A 17,533-nucleotide genomic window follows, 5' to 3' on the forward strand; every position below is an offset into this window, starting at 1 on the left:
CTCACTGGAAGGACAGATCCTGAAGTTGAGGCTCCAATACTTTGGCCACCTCATGAGAAGAGAAGACTTCCTGGAAAAGACCCTGATGCTGGGAAAGATTGAGGGCTCAAGGAGAAGGGGATGACAGAGGACGAGATGGTTGGACAGTGTTCTTGAAGCTACCAACATGAGTCTAACCAAACTGCGGGAGGCAGTGGAAGACAGGAGTGTCTGGCATGCTCTGGTCCATGGGGTCACGAAGAGTCGCACACGACTAAACGACTAAACAACAAAGAATCATAGAGCTGAAAGTAACCATCCACTAACTGACACAAAATGCACCCAGTGCAGCAGTTAGGCTGTTCCTTCCCACAACAGAGCAGAAAGAATTACAAATGAAATGCACTTCATCTGAGATCCCATTATGGCTTGTACTGTTCTGTATCTTTGGCTGGAGTAGTAAATCATTTCACAAAAGTAAAAACAGCCACCAGATGGCGCCTCTGACAGTTTCACAAGGCACAATTAAAGCAGTCTTTTAACAGACATGTCTCCAAAAGTTCCCTGTTCACAAAATACTTGAATGGTTTTAGTTATTTGTGGCATACACTGATGACCTGAAAGAGAAAAAAGACCCAGGTTTCCTTCAATTCACAATGGTTCCCCTGGCTAAGCTGGGCTCAGTTCTCATAAACCTTGTTGCAACTTCACATTTAATACTACCAATACATCAGCTGAACACTACCAATATTTCACAGAAATGTAGAGAAGAAGTACTTCAACCCTCTTTCTCCTTTTATCTGAAATCTTTATTTCTTGTTTTTTTAAAATGTATTCACAAAAATATTGGGAACATAATTTCAATTCAAAGATACAGTATCATGTGGGTAAAATCATGCACATGTGAAATATAGCAACAGTGCATCATCATCATAAGCCCAATACACAAAACCTCGACACATTGGGCTTCTTGTCAGTAAATCATGTATCAGACTGCAACCTTGACTTGTAAATTAAACTAGACACTTTCCTTTTTATTAAGGGCTGTTACAATGATTTCTACATCTTGGCCTTGATCTGTTTGTGAAGTTACAAAAAGAACTTGAAAGCAAACACATTTTGTTCAAACCCCCCCCCACTTCCTGCACAATACTCTCTCTCTCTCTCTCTCTCTCTCTCTCTCTCTCTCTCTCTGTGTGTGTGCATTGTGCAGAATGTGGGCTATCAAAACTGTCACACTGTAGAAGGTTACATATTGCAATGCAATACTTGAGAGAGCATTCTCATATCCAAATTCTTTTCTCAGCATTTTTACCCTTGGAGTGTGTGTGTGTGTGTGTGTGTGTGTGTGTCTGTCTGTCTGTCTGTCTGTCTGTCTGTCTGTCTGTCACAGACTGGACATGCTGAAAGAAATCCAAACTAAACTGAGACAAGTACAGTACCACCCTCTTCCTTTGAGAAAGCACAAATGTATGTATGGCAGAAATCAAATGCACCAATAAATGACTCAGTGCTTGTAAGTTGATTCAGATATTAAGGAAGGCAGGTGGTGCTGTAGTCCTCCACATAACTTGTTGACATAGTGCGCCTTGGGGGCGAAGTAAAACTTGAAAGCTTACAGGGCCTTCTGTGCCTGTAGAGACTGATACGGGAGAGACATGTTTTGTTGCAGCTGGGGTGGATGAAGCTCCTCCCAGTGGTCATTCCTCCTCTGATCACTGCTATGGATACATGACCTGATTGTCTCCAGGCATCATGGAGTTGATGTTGCCAGCCTTCATGCCACATTTGCAGACATCTTTGTAACACAGAGTTGGTCTGCCAGTGGGCGTGGTGCCTGAAGCCCTGAAGCCAGTTCCCCATAAAGAACTACATCATCTAAATAAGGGAGAGGGGGGTTGCTTGTCAAAAAGTGGTCCCATGCCAGTTCATTCTGCATGTGTAGAGCCAACAGCTCCTGGAGGAATGGAGGGCTTCCATCCTATCTAATCTCCTTCCTTGTACTGTCTCTTAAAGCAGAGCCAGCCCTACCATTGGGTAGAGTGAAGCATCTGCCTCAAGTGGCAGGTGGTGATGGGCAGGCGGCAACAGTGAGGTGAAGAACATAGCTACCGGTATTTGTGCTACGTGACCTGCTTTTCAGCCCCTAAGCTAGCCTGCTGCCATCATGTAGTGATGGATACTGTCCCATCACCAGGGCTGAAGGAATATTCAAATGCCAGTCTAGCAGGCTTCAGTACATGAAAGGGGAAGGGAGGGAGGTGTCATCTTGTCCTTCACCCCAGGCAGCAAAATGTATTGGGCTGGATCTGTCTTAAAGCTTTCTACCACTTAGAGTGCCAGGGGCAGACCCTGAGAGGACCTCAAAACCTTACAGTACTGAATTACTGAACTGGGGGGGGGGGAATTGGATGGAGGAATGAAAGTATTTGTTTCCAAACCCTTTTTGCAAGTAAACAGTATATATTAAAGTAAATCTTCCTGAACAGTGATTTAAAAGAAATAATAATAAAACAAAGTGATTTTATGGTCTGTTTTTTTTAATTGATTTAGTGAAAATTAAATTAAACTAGCAAGAGAAGGGTTGGAAAAATTTCCAGCATTAATTCTTTGTAAATAGTGAAGGCAGAAATCTCAGTCACTCATTACATATATACTGGTATGTCACTTGCTTTATACAGTTGTCATAGTCCTATTGTGCTTAGGAATTGTATGAAGCCTGATATTGCCATAGGATTCTGTGCATTTTGCTTTTTTATATATATAAGGCAATTCTAACCTTGAAAAACCTTTGGTTAGAGAACATAAGCACATACAAAAAGTCTAGCTGGATCAGACCAAAGATCTGTGTAATTCAGTATCCTGTTTACTTTAATAGCCAGTCAGATGCTCTGTCTAGCTGTTGTCCCCCAGCAAATCGCATCTAGAAGTGCAGTCCCTCTGATCATGGAGGCAGTATATAGCCTTTAGGATTATCAGCCATTGATAGCCTTATCCTCCTCCTTAAAAAAAAAGAAATAATAAATAGTGTGCACCAATATTTCAAACCGTGATTATGAAATGCATCCAAGCCACATCCCTTACCCAAATTCCATGACACTTCTGGTTAGCTGCTGTGGGATGCAAGACTAGATGAACCCTTGATTTGCTCCAGCAGAGCTCCTTTCTCAGTTTCTTAGGAAACTGCTTTACACTTAGGGCTCATCCGCACTTCTGCTTGCCCTGTGCCTAGAAAGCATGGATCTGAGCAGTTTTCCACTTGTCCTGTGCTTTCTAGGTATGGGTCTGAGTTGTTCTGCCTTTCCCCCACTAAACCTGCTCTTTAGCGCTAAATCGGAACAAACAGCAATCTGTTGCCATTTGTTCCAATTTGGCACTATACTGACTGGGAGTTGCTTATGAGGGCTTCAGACAGGAAGTCTCTCCCAGTCCCAGCCCTACCTGGAGATGCCCTTGGAGATTAAACCTGGGACCTTCTGCATGCAAAGCAAATGCTCCACCGCTGAGCTAAGTCACCTGCTCTTTGGGCCTTAGGCTCAAAGAGGATTAGGGGCAGATATAGGGGAATGCAACTGATTCAGTTGCACTGGGCATGAAGCCTTGGGGACTCCACCAGAGACGCAAACTATGCTTTAGAATTGAGTGTGAGGGGGGCGTGCCCAATTTTGGTGTTGCACAGGGCGCTGTTGAAATTTGAGACCCCAAGTTCTGCAACTGGAAGGATCTTTCCCAGGAACCTTCTGCCGTCAAAGCTGCTGCTTTGACTGCTGAGCAATGGTGCCTCCCTATTAAGAAACAACACCCCTGTTTTCTACAGGTTCATTTCTATTCTTGTCCAGTATAGTGATAGGTGCAGGGTCCTTGTTGCTTTATTCCATCCTAACGCTGCAGGCAGGATTGCAGAGAGGGTTTCTCTGGAAACGAGTCTCGCGGTTGCAGCTTTTTCAGTTCTGCTTGGTAGGCCTCGATCCTTACTCTGTGGTATTTTTTTAAAAAAAAATAAATTTGTATAGCGCCCTTCATCCAAAGATCACAGGGCAGTCCACAACATAAAAATACAGAATGGAAACACAAAATACATAATAAAACAAAAACAAACCAAAACAATAACCCCTCCCTCCCCCATTCACACATTTTAAAGCCCACAGAATGTTAATCAGCCAAATGCCTGGTTGAAGAGAAATGTTTTCACCTGGTGCCTAAATATATTTAATGTAGGCGCCAGGTGAGCCTCTTTGGAGAGAGCATTGGGGGGGGGGCACTGCAGAAAATGGCCATTCTTGTTTTACCACTCCAGAACTCTTGTGGAGGAAGCACACAAGGAAGATCGCAGGGTCAGGGTTGGTTGATATGGGGAGATGGGGCCCTTGTATAGGAGCAGCTTGGCATCTTAGCGCTCTGCCTCTGAAATGGGGCTTGATACTCAGCATGGAACGGAGCAAAGTAAAGTTTAAAAAAAAATGCATAAAAGCCCTAGATTGGAATCATAGGATCACAGAGTTGAAAGGGATCCCGAGGATCATCTAGCCCAACCCCCTGCAATGCAAGGACCTCACATGACATATGGCCACCCAACCTCCACTTAAAATGCCGAACCGTTTCCAGGCACGCGTTTGGCAATTCGGGCTCTGCGCTGCCAAAGGAGCAGCGCTTGCTTCCCCCAAGGAAACAGGACTGCATTCATTCCGCAAGCTGCGCAGCCTGCCTGCCTGCCTGTCTTTCTTTTTTGCAGTGCGGTCCCCCTCCCCCTTACTCCGCCGCCGAGCTCCTCCCCACGGGAGGCTGGGGTGCGCTTTTCGCCCTGCCTTCCCCTCCGCCACCTCGCGGGGGGATTGGGCGACGGCGGCGCCTGCAGCCCCCCTCCCCACTTTTCCATTGGCCGGGTGGGCTGATGGGCAGCTCCAGAGGCGCTTGTCCGTCAGCTGCGAAGAGGGGCGGGGAACTATGCGCCGGCTGGAGGGTCTCGCTAAGCCGGGACCGGCCGAGGAGGACGGCGGCGCGTGGTGCGGGGAGCAGGTTGCCAAGCGGGAGCGCGCCGCATCGGGAGCACGACGGCCATGGGGGTGGAAGTGGAGACCATCACGCCGGGAGACGGTGCGGTGCCCCCCTCGCCGCGGGTTCGGGCTGAGGGGCGCAGGGAAGAGAGGGACTGCAGGGCAAAGCAGCTGCAGGAGGAGCTGGGTGCCTATGGGGGAAAGGAGGAGGAGAGGCGGAGATTTGGTTAGGAGAAGGCGATGAATGAACTGGGAGTTTTTTGGCCAGGGAATGGTACCAAGTAGGGGTGCTCCTAGTAACGGTGGAGCAACGTCAGTTCTGGAATTGTCGAAGGGACCCCAACGGTCATCTAGTCCAGCCCCTGCAATGCAGGAATATTTTGCCCACCCTGGGACTCGAACCCACGACTCTGAGATTAAGAGCCTCAGGCTCCACCGACGGAGCTGTTGAGGGCCAGCTCAGTGCGATGCAGTGTGTGTTCAGGGTTTCTGGGTACCTTATTTGCGGTGCAGCGCCTCCTGTTCTCCACACCCTGGTCAGTACCCTGTGGTTCTTTGGCTCTCTCCTGCCTTGGCCATCACTCTTGTCCATCTTGCCAAGCTTGTAAAGTATATTTCAGCCCAACTGTGGCCAACGAAGGGATCCGATTTCCTGTCATTTCAGAGGGATATTTGAGGTCAGAGGGCTGAGTGGGTAGGTGACTGTCTCTTTCTCTGGCTGTCAGGACATTGAATCAGGGAGGATCAGAGAAAGTGGAAGCAATAGGATGTTCAGAACAGGAATTTTAAAATGCAAAATGCATGAAAAAATGCACATATATATATATATATATATATATATATATATATATATATATATATATATGGTGGGGGATGGGAGTGGTGTTTTCCTGCTGTCAGGTGGGGGGAAATTTGAGATTCCCTGGCTTAGAATATGGTAGAGGGTGCCTATCCTGAGCCACATAATGAGGGAAAATGCCCAGAGGGCTCTGTGGATCAGTGGGCTGCAGTCTTCTGCTTCTTTGGCAGCAGTATCGGCAGCCACAAGCGATTAGGGATATTTAAATGGCATTTGCTGACAGCTGCATAAATCCAAGTGCAGTGAAGTAATTTAGTAACAAGAGCAAATTATAGTACGCTGTACTTCCCTGTTTAAAATGTGAGCCTCTCCATTCAGGAGAGAGACAAGGCTTCAGGCTTGCTCCTCTGTGAAAACCTGGAAAAGGCTCTTATTGAAGAGACTGCTGCTGCAACTGCAGAGCTAGCAAAGCAAAGAACTCCTGTTATAATGGCATGGGGGTGATCAGTGAATGGGAATTGGCAGGGTTTTGTGGCTGACAGTAACATGTGGAGATAGCTTTTTGCCATGAAGGAAATCTGTGCCACTTACCGGTAGTCATTAGCCAGACATTGACTTTGAAGACGTCTTCGTGGTTTGAGAATATACAATAGAACAATGGCAATTTAGCCCAGCTCACAGCACAGAGGAAGAATCCTGTAAAACCTCAAATGCTCTGCTCATTTTGAAATGGTTACAGCATGTTCAGCCAGGCATAACTCTTCAGTTTCACCAGATTTACAGCCCCTGACTGGTGAATATAATTATTGTGGACAGTAGTCTACAGATTTTGGCAGGTGAATAAGTGCCCTTTTATCTTGCCTGTGGGCTTCCCTGGGACATCTGATTGGCCAACATGGGAAAAGGATGCTTGACTAGATAGCTCAGTCAGTAGAGCGTGAGACTCTTAATCTCAGGATTGTGGGTTCAAGTAGGGTTGCCATACCACTGGAATTTCCTGGACATAGCTGGAATACTGCATTTGGAAGCAGTGTCTGGGCAGAAATTGCTAAAAATGTCCAGGAAAATCCAGACGCATGGCAAGCCATGTCAGCAGTGTCACTTCTGATGATTTACCTGAAAAAATAGCTCCAATTTATTTAATTTTGCTCAACAACTTTGGACCTTTTGAAATATCTTCCAGTCCTACGTTGGGCAAAATATTCCTACATTGCAGGGGTTTGGACTAGATGACCCTCAGTTCCCCTTTCAACTCTAAAATTCTATTATTCTAGGTCTTTGGTCTGAATGAGCAGGGCTGCTCTTTCGTTCTCAAGGTAGCCGATCAAAACTACCGTATATACTCGAGTATAAGTCGACCCAAATATAAGCCGAGGCACCTAATTTCCCTACAAAAATGTGGGAAAGCTTATTGACTCAAGTATAAGCCGGTTCGCCTTTGCCACTGTGGTAGAGGAGGAACGAGCAGCCCAAAGCAGCCCTCTGGTTGCTCCTTCCTCTTCCGCCTTTGCTGCTGTGGAGCTCACCCCGTCGCAGATCAGCAAGCCCTAGGGCTCTGTGGTTTAACTCGCAGCACAATGTTCCCTTGTGTTATACAGAGAAGGCTGGGATCCTGTCCTGTTTAAGCAGGAGCCAGGGAAAGTGAGCATCTGTGTCGTTTTAATACTTCTTTAACTGATAGGCTTTCTGCCTTCTGGGGTCTAAAGTTTGCATTTATGTGAGCAGTTCAGGAATGGAACAAGCTGCCTGGGGAGAGTAAAGAACCACCGTTCTTGTACACTTCTTAAGGAATGGTTGACTTGAGTATAAGCCGAGGGCAGCTTTTAAAGCACAAAAAGTGTGCTGAAAAACTAGGCTTATACTCAAGTATATACGGTAAGCTGTCTCATTTCCTGCTTACAAAGTGTGTCCCCTGTGGACCAGATGCTCAGCTAAAGGATTTTACAGGGACAAAGTGGAAAGCATCATGATCCCAGCATGAGGCACATTCTACTGCCATTTGCCTCCCTGTGTCATGGATAACTTTGTTGAAAATGGTCCTGTGATGAAGCAAACTAGAAGCTGGCCGAAATCAAGCTTTTGGTCACTGCAATTTGAAATCATATTTGTAGGCCCTCTTTAGGTATGGTTGTCATTTAGTTAAAAAACACACCATTTATTTTAGTTTCTAGGCTCTCCCATGTCTGAGGCTTCATAGGGTCAGTAGTAAAGGAATGATCCCAATTATATTGTTTAAATTGATGGTCACTGAAAATTGAAATCTGTTCCCCCTTCTTTCCAAATGGCACATATAAGCCACTCTGTGGGAGGGTGAGACTAGCAGAAGCTACAGGTATGTGATTACAATGTCATCCACACTGCATGACACCATCTCTGCCTCTGCACCTTTGTTTTCTTACACTGGTTGGGGGTTTTAAGACAGAAAACCCAATTATATTCAATTTCTATTTTATCTTGTATTTAATGTAGGTTTTGATATGAATGAGTTTATTCTGCTTTGACTCTTTTTAAACATCCACTTTTCTAAAAGGATTTTTTCAACAGCATTTTTAACGTATGTGTTTGTTTTTAAACAGGAAGGACATTTCCAAAGAAAGGCCAGACATGTGTGGTCCATTATACAGGTAAGTTCCATTATGAATATACCATTTTGTGTTTTCAGATTGTTATTTTCTGTTTGTAGTCCAACTGCATATTCATTTCTCCATACTGATTCATGATGTCCTACATCTTTGTATAACGGCATTCAGGTTATCCATAATGCTATTGATTTACATGAATTCGGATGATTATTGCTCAGGTTATTATACTAAAAGAAGTACCCTGACCCTTCTAGCTTTTCTCTTCCTCTCCCCACCCATTTCATAAAAAGGACCAGAGGTTGTAGTCTAGCTATTCATGTTGTCATCACTACAGAAAGCAAAGCAGAAGCTTGATTTCTTCAGTACAGCACAAATGACTCCACTCCTGCTTTGCTTATTTTTACCCTTTCCTCTACTGCTCAGTACATACTGAACACTTACGATGTTATTCATGGAGAGCAGCTAGAAAGCCTATCAGTGTTCGGGTGCAGTGGTCTTCAGCTTACTAAGAGCTGGGACTCACCTGTAATCCCAACCTAAAATAATGGGACACTTTCAAATGTCCATAGGCTACAGGGCAGAGCCCAGCATTAAAAAGGGTGGAACTCAAGAATCTGGGGTGTGGTTGAGGCAGTCTGAAGAAGCAGAGTGTTAAAAGAAAATCGGCTTGAAGAAGTGGAGTGTCATGTTAGTGGGTAGGGCAATTTTAATGCGTGTGCCTGGAGGACAGTGTGTGTGCAGGTAGCAGCCCACACAGATTGCAGAGCCACCTTTGTCTGTCCCCACCTCTGTTACTGCTGCTGATAGTGTCGTAGCACTGAGTAAGAGCTGGCTTTTCTGTGAGGAGTGGCCATCATGCACATAAAGCTGTTTGCACGCAGGCTGTGCATGTGTGGTAGTGAACTGTTGGGAGCTGTCATCTGGGGATTTGGAACACAGTGCCACCCGTGTGCTGATGACACACAGCTTTATCTCCATTCCATCGCAATCAGGAGGGACTGTGAAGGTGTTCTACAGGTGTCTGGAAGCAGTGAAGGGCTTGAAGTGTTGGATTTTCTACCGCCAGTGCCAAATGACTTGGCAAGCCTTTGGTGCTGTGCCCCTTGAGCTGGCGGGCGGGGGGCGGGGAGAGAAGTAGCACAAGCCATTACACCCCGGGCAGCAAAATGTCTGGGGCCAGCCCTGCACCAACTGTGTTTGGTTTGATTAACCACATCAGATCCAAGTTCTATTTTAGACCTGGATACTGTGTCAGACATTGTAAGTGCGAAAGACAGTGTTAAGCAATCAGCCCTGATGTTGCTGTAACGTTTGAGATCCCTGGGGGCGGGGCGGGGGTGTAAGCCGTGGATAAGGTTGCTACGTTGTCAGGGTGGCTTGAACAGCAGCATGTGAGGTACAATTCAGTGGCTGCCGATTCCCCTTTCGCTATATCTCCTTGCTGGGTAAAACTGTACCTGCTGGATTTCTGCCTGTCCGTGCAGCTGTTTCAGTGTACAGGAACCCTGCCACAAGACCGATGGCCTCTGTAGCTGTGGAGCTGGCAGCTGTCCCTTATGCTCTTTCCATCGGGGTAGCCTATGTGTGAAAAATATATCACAGTGTGAAATGTATCTATGTGTGATTGGAAATAAGTCACAGAGGTGATAACATGTGAATAATTACTGGTGCGATTAAGTATCTCCTGGTGCATCAATCTGTCTCTCATCCTGAAGAGCTAGTATGGACAGCTGCTAATATGGCACACAGAACTACTGAGTCAGTAGAACAAGGGAAGTTAATACCGGCCAACAGGAATGAGACAGAATCGTTCTGATCCTGCCGTCATTCTCACTTTCTTAGCCGTGTTTGAGGGTGGGGATTTTTTTTTTTTAATGAATGGGACATCTTTTTGTTTCTGAGCATGGACAATCAACATGGCTGATAGTGGAAATTAATTGCCATTCTTTCTGTGAAGTGTAGATTAACCAGTTTCCCAAACATGGGTTTTGAGCTGTTGTTGGACTACAACTCCCATCATCCCTGGCTAGCAGGACCAGTGGTTGGGGATGATGGGAATTGTAGTCCAAAAGCAGCTGGAGACCCAAGTTTGGGAAACCCTGGATTAAACAAACAATAAGAAGGAATGGGCTTTATTATCCTACTGCCCATGGTGTGGTGTAGTGGTTAGAATGATGGATTGTGGGAGCTGGGAGTCCTGGAGTAATCCCCCTCCCCTTCTGATCCACTCAGCTCACTGGATGATCCTGGGCCAGTAACTTTTTTTTTATAAAAAAAAATCCAAATAATTTTTATTGATTTTCATGTAAATACAAGAACAACATATAGCTGCAGTAACTTGTCCAGTGGTACATTCTTATTAAGTTTGATATACAGTACACAGCACACAAGCAATACGTTTATTTATGCATTGTCAATTCAGGTATCCTCTCCAAAGAGATTTTTGTAGTAACTTTCAACCTAACCTACCTGACTGGGTTTTGTTGTCAGGATAAAATGGGTGGGTGGGGATTGTGTTCCTAAATAACCAGTTTTGAAAAGCAATATTGAATTTTTAGTGGGAATCATATTTTGCATGGACCTCTGAGGGGATTTCTTGTATTTGATGCTGTGCTTTGCTGAAGTCAATGTATTACATAATATGTCTTCAGGGGTTTTTGCATTTTTAAAGGTAACTTTTATGGAATTTGTGGTCACCATGCATTTCTCATGGTTCAGTAACTGAGCAAAATTCTATGTCGGCTAAGCTTATCTTGCAATACTTGTATATTAGGAATGTATGTATATATTAGGGTCCTGTGAAACACATATTTATATAATTTGGCTAATTAAAATGATATGTTGCTCCAGAATCACTGGCAGATTTTATAAATCCTTATGGTTCTACTTGCTCTATATTGCTTTTAGCATCATAATAACCAGCATTCTGCATTATTGCGGTATAGTTATCCTTGAGTTGCTTTAATCCAGTGCTTTTTTTCTGGGGGTACGCAAGGGTATGCACTACCCGCACATTTTTTTCTAGAAGAAAAGCACTGCTTCAAGCCTTTTGCAACACACCACCTCTTGTTGAATCTTTAATATTTTGTTTTTACAGCAGCATTACATGACCAACTTGTTAAAAGTGTGATCTTAGCTCCCATCTCCACCAATTTAAACGTGTTGTCGTCATTTAAAACTGGCACCTGCTGACTTGGCAGATTTCTCTGTTTTAAAAGTTGCAGTCCTGATTTTGTGCATGGTTTGTTGTTGTTTTAATAAGTGGCATTTATTGCTGTTTGTACATCGGTTCACTTGCGGGGAAATTTGAGGCAAGAATTTGACAGTGTGGCTTTAACCCTTATAGTAAGCACTGCATAACTCTGGGCATGACCCATTCTCCTCTACATGTAGAAGAGGGGATCTCCGCAATCTTCAGTCTTTCCTCTTCCCTTTTCTCATAGCCCTCATCCAGGTACATTCACGCTGCAGTGCATGGCTGGTATGGCCTTAAAAATATACTGTAGATCCATGTAGCCTGCTCTTTCCCACAGAGGTACAAGAAGGCTACTCTTCAGTGGAGCATGACTAGTCCCTGCACATGTCCTTAGTCATAGAGGAATCTGCTTATGTGAAGCATTGGAAACTGCCATATATAGAGTGACACTGACTGACAATGGTTTTCCAGTTACTAACCCACAAGGTCTACCAGAGATTATTCATACATTGATTTTATGTGTCTGCAGCTTTTCCACCCTCCAAAAAATAAATCACGCTCACAGCAGCTTACAGCGAAGCAAAGAGGAAAATAGTTCAAGCAAGCACTACAAATCAATTTCATAATAATATATGAAATATAGTGCAATATACTGCAATATACTGCAAAACAACACAATAACTACTGTATTTCATAATTATGTAGCAAAACAATTGTTTTGTTGTTGGCATCCATCTGTCTCAAGAGAGAATGGAGTGTGTCTCAGGGTGTAAAGTCAAACTGCTGTGATAGTAGCATCAGAGTGACATCCCCGGGGTGCAAGGCTGGGCAGTGTGCATGGAGGTCCTGGGCTGCTAGATGACAAGACTCCTAGCTCGGCCTTGCTGGTGTGGTCCAAAGGAAAGTGAAGCAATACGTTCAGCACCAGCTTGGCTTGAGGAGTTGCCTGAAGGAGGCATACAGGGCACCATCCAACCAGGGCAGATGGGGCTCTTCAGCCTAGGAAGGTAGCCCATCTAGGACAGGGGTTGGCAATGTTTACCGGCTATGGGCCGGATTACTCCCACAGAGATCGCCCATGGGCCAGACTGGCGCAGCACAACACCGGAAATAGCGTCTGTGCGTGTCTGCGGCACTGGAAATTGCTTCTGCACATGCCCAGACTCTGAAAATTACGCCTGTGCAGAAGTGATTTTCGGTGTCTGGACATGCACAGATACAATTTACAGGTGCAATTTCTGGTGCCGCTTGGCGAGTCCCCACATCGCGTTGCGCCAGTTTAGCGCAGTGCGCAGGGGACTCGCCAAGTGGGCGGCTCAGTTCAGGGGTGGATCGTGGGCCAGTAAAACGGTCTTCATGGGCCACACGTTGCCAATCCCTGATCTAGGAGAAGGAAAACTCTGACCCTAAACCTCTGTTGCCTTGTGGGATATCTTCAGGAGAAGGTAAAAGGTAAAGGTACCCCTGACAGTAAGGTCTTGTCACGGACGAGACTGGGGTTGTGTGCTCATCTCGCTCTATAGGCCGAGGGAGCCAGTATTTGTCCGCAGACAGCTTCCAGGTCATGTGGCCAGCATGACTAAGCCGCTTCTGGTGAAGCAGAGCAGTGCACGGAAATGCTGTTCACCTCCCCCCCGGAGTGGTACCTATTTATCTACTTGCACTTGATGTGCTTTTGAACTGCTAGGTGGGCAGGAGCTGGGACTGAACAACGGAAGCGCACCCTGTCGGGGGGATTCGAACCGCCGACCTTCCAGTCGGCAAGCCCTAGGCTCTGTGGTTTAGACCACTGTGCCACCCGTGTCCCTTTCAGGAGAAGAAAGCCCTACACAAATCTGGAGTGGAATCCCTATAGCAATTATAACACAAAACCCCCACATTTCAATACTATAAATGTAACAAGATTACAACATGCAGCATCCAATAGCAAAAATAACAAGAGCTTCACAGTTTCAACTGGGGACCTTTTACATGCAAGGCATGTGCTCTGTCACTGCATAGGCCTCCCATTGTAGGTATTGACTGGCACATGGTGATACGTGTTTGAACCCAAAAATTCTAAAAATCAACAAAGATTCAGAGAGAATAGCATGCCATATAGACAGGATTCGAAATTAGCAGGGTGCCAGGTGCATTTTGTGCCTAAAGATTCCATTTGCAAGAACCTCAAAAAGTCTGGGTGCCCTTTTTTGTGCCTGGCACAAAATGAGTTTAACAATAATGAGTAGAGTGTTTTGAAAACTAAAGTATGGTACCAATATTTTTATTGTAAACACCAAATTAAACATGTATTAACAATTTCTGCTAAAATGTGATATTAATTTATGTGAATTGGGTATTAGTTCATGCTTATCAAAATAATAAATATTTTTTTTTGCTGACACACACGCTCCAGTGGTGATTAGACATTATGCTTTGGCACCCACAACTCAGGTCCCAGAAGCCATTTGGCCCCTAGCTTTTCTATCCCAGTTTCTAACACCACATACAGACATTTCTAGTATTGCTCGCTGTACAACTACCTGCTGGCCTGCTTGCTCTGAGAGCATAACATTATTGAGCTTTTGGGATTTCCTTTCCATGCAAGACCATCTTTGAGAAAGCACTGGATTTGATTGGGGTGGGGGATTCTAATGGAGGATGTTCATTCCACTTTTAAAAAATTGTTTGCTTTGGTTTTTACAGCTCTGACTTCACCCTTGCTCTGGAAGTGCTTGCGTTCCTACAGTATGTACAGTATGAACATGTTGCTATTAATATATACCTTGTGGCAAGGGATGGCCTGGGCAGAACAGCATGTGTGAAAAGAGATCTTGTGCTAGGAGGTGACATGAATTTTGGATTGAGTCATTCTTCCCCATCTGTCGGGGCTCCCTGTGCAGATGCTCCCCGCGGGTTGAGGTAAGCCAACATGGGTTCACAACTAGGCTCTCTAATGGTGCTCTTGTGTTTATATTGAGCACCAGCATGACTTCCCACCTTCTGGTCTCATCCCACTTTAGTTCTGTAAATATTTTTGCTGCTCATATCTATTGTTGGCACAGAGACACCAGCTGAAAGTTCTCTTAAGCCTTTCATTGCATATATGGCTCTGTGCCAGTGAAAGCTACACCTAAGCATCTTGGCCTCTTTGGCTGCCCGGGGGCAGATTCTCCCCCACCCCAGTAATAACTGATGTCTTTCTTTAAGCTAGGCAGGAATTTCCACAAGATAGGCTTTTGCCACTGCTGTAAACCAGAAGGTACTTTGTTTTTGGCCATTTTAGCACACACCTTCCTGTCTTGCTTGTCAGAGTCCCCCCCCCCCCCCCCCCCCGCTTCAGCATGCCTCTTCAGCTAATCCATTCAGGATGCACATTTCTGTCGTGGTGCTGTTGATTGTCTTCAACAGCCATGCCAAGTTTCCCAGCATGAAGTGGCTGCTGTTAAAATATTTATCTGCCATTTAGTTGGCAGGTGGCATTTCAGAGTTCTGTGGTTACACCCCCCCCTTCCGAATCAAGCAAAGCTTGAAATCATGATTTGCACATGAGCTGAAATTGTGTATAATTTAGATGCACCAGGAAGGTTACTCAATAACAATAACTCATACCTCACATTAATATAGTCCTGAGTTTTCAAAACATTCTCCATATATTATCTCAGTATTTCTTACAACATTTTCAGATAGGATTATATTATCCCCTTCTTGGAGAAGTCAGTAGGGGCTATGGCTTAGATATCATGGTTCACCTGAGACCCCTGGGTGAGTTGATTGTGAGTTAACTCTTTCCCAGATTGTGCTCTTTAGGCAGTTATGTTGCACCATTGCTCAAGGTGGAATAGACTCATAATTTGCTTAACCACCGAACTACCACTCTGTGCTCACGCTGCAATAGAAGGTGTCATTCATTTAACTGGTCTCATCAGCTGTGCACACCACATGTGCATTTTAAAGTGTCCAGTTGCTTGCTCGCTGTGTGCAACAAATCAAGACTGTCAGTCAACAGCTTTTGCTGATACGTTAAATGGAGATCAAACTAGAGGACTATCAGTCCAGCTGATGATTGGTATTGTTTCCTGCATGTGGTCTAGAGAGAATTGGAGATTGTCATAGTCTCAGGGAGACACTTGGATTAGGGAGGATCAATAAAATACTGTTACTATTATTGTGGGTTTGATTGCAGACATGGTACTCAGGTCTGATTTGCCCAGACAAACCTGCTGTAAAGGAGCATCTCAGCTCTGTTGATCAGACTGTAGGCATTATCAGTGCCAAGAGAAAAGATGACAGCTCCCTCCATTGATACCATACTCTCATCCTCTTCCCAGCCCCAACCCAACCCAATGGCCTCACAGATGAGTGAGCAAAGGGCACGTTGGCAGGTGAAATAAATACTTTTTCTTTAAAATCCGGTATTGCCTTTCAACTATCTCAGTTTTCAGCTCATTGCTATGTGGCTTATTCATGGTGCTTGATTCAACATAGTGGTCAAAGGAACTTTACTTCTCTGCCACAACTTGTCATTTCATGGCAGCTATGCATTAACAAAGCAGTGCTACATATAGTTAAATAGGCCTGTCCCTGATTCAGTAGTTGGAGGGGAGTGTGACTGAGTTAAACTCCCCCTGCCCCAACAAGGGATCAGCACCATCACTAAAATTTAAATGGCAGCCGTGTGCAGGATGGGTAGGACTTCCTTGTCCTTGCACGATCAGTTCTGGCCAGGGATGTGGAGGTGTCAACATGACCATCTTTATATAGCAGACAGAGGTTAAAAGAACTTAAAACATTTTAAAACATTTTAACATTTTAAAACATTTTAACATTTTAAAAGAACTTGTGAAAGAAGGGCTCTGGAGCTGTGTGTTAACTTTGCCCATTGTTGATGTGTTCTCTGGCCATGTTCCCCACTAGGCATTCAGTGAGAAGAGACCCAAAGTAAGCAGCTACCAATGTGTGTGCAATGTGTTCTCTTCCATGTGAGAGAATCCAGAATCCCCTTAATCCCCTTACCTTGAGGACTCCATGCATAAATGTAGGCATGTCTATAGGGCTCCTCTGCACCCTAGCTGAATACATATGCAGCAGAGTGGGGGGGGGCATGACTGCAGACTTCTCACATTTGTTGTTGACATGCTAGGGGTTTCTCTGAACTCCTCCTTCTCTATATGATCAGTTTCTGGTTTTACTTGTCTCCAAATTTTTCATAATCCAGCTTGATCCCCCCCCCCCAAAAAATGGGGAAGATAATGTATAAAAACAATTTAAATCAAAGTTTGTGTGATCTGTCAAATGTGTCCTGTTTCTTGGGCTAAATGCAGGAATGTTTCAAAGGAAGCATACCTGAGTCTTCCTGGGATGCTTGGCAAGATGTTGTCATCTGAACGAGACCTGAAACCACTCTCTTATTTCTTCTCCCCCGCCTCACTTATTTGCTTGGGGTAGTGGGATGTTCACAGTTTATATTTACATTTACAGCTTATAATAAATCTTCTTACCAACGATAGTAGCACACAACAATCCATTCTAAGTATGACTATGAATGTGTGACAATGCACACACACATCTTTCTCTTTTGCTATGCTGTTAATTTCTAATATTCTTATATTAACCGGTAAATTGCAATTTGTAATCATATTTGTTTGACTGTAACTTAGTGGCGGATAAGTGATTGTTATAAAGATTGGGTTGGACTGTTTATGCATATGAACACAATATAATCAATTGAGGAGAGTAAAATCTTTTTTCAGCAAATAAAGGGTAGGTGACATCAAATGGACTGGAAATGCAGCAATGTTAAGCATATTTTGACCATCCTGGTGAATTACTTGAAACCCTGTTCTGTAAAGCGTGCTCCGCCACCACCCAATTTCATCATATTCCCCTTTCAGCACCTAAACGTCCCATAGGCCTCTTGTAATGTTAATTACAGACACATTATCCAGTGCTGCAGGATTGCCGGTTGACGTCTCTGAAGCAAAGTTGTCAAAGCAGCCAAAGG

The 17,533-nt window shown here is 44.6% G+C and overlaps 1 protein-coding gene across 4 annotated transcripts in view; it reads left to right on the forward strand.

The window, feature by feature from the left end:
* The window catches only part of FKBP1B (FKBP prolyl isomerase 1B), a 45,360-nt gene that overhangs the window by 23,485 nt on the left and 4,342 nt on the right, over positions 1 to 17,533 (forward strand). Inside the window, exons 1-2 of one of the 4 annotated variants that reach the window (XM_033142969.1) lie at positions 4,879 to 5,073; positions 8,349 to 8,396. In XM_033142969.1, the coding sequence (XP_032998860.1) occupies positions 4,924 to 5,073; positions 8,349 to 8,396 (198 nt within the window). In that variant the 5' untranslated portion in view covers positions 4,879 to 4,923. Of the gene's footprint in view, positions 1 to 4,878; positions 5,074 to 8,348; positions 8,397 to 17,533 lie in introns of those variants that run through there. The other 3 variants (XM_033142967.1, XM_033142968.1, XM_033142971.1) reach the window with 3 other exon arrangements.

The sequence above is a fragment of the Lacerta agilis genome, chromosome 3, assembly GCF_009819535.1.
Source record: "Lacerta agilis isolate rLacAgi1 chromosome 3, rLacAgi1.pri, whole genome shotgun sequence".
Lineage (NCBI taxonomy): Eukaryota > Metazoa > Chordata > Lepidosauria > Squamata > Lacertidae > Lacerta > Lacerta agilis.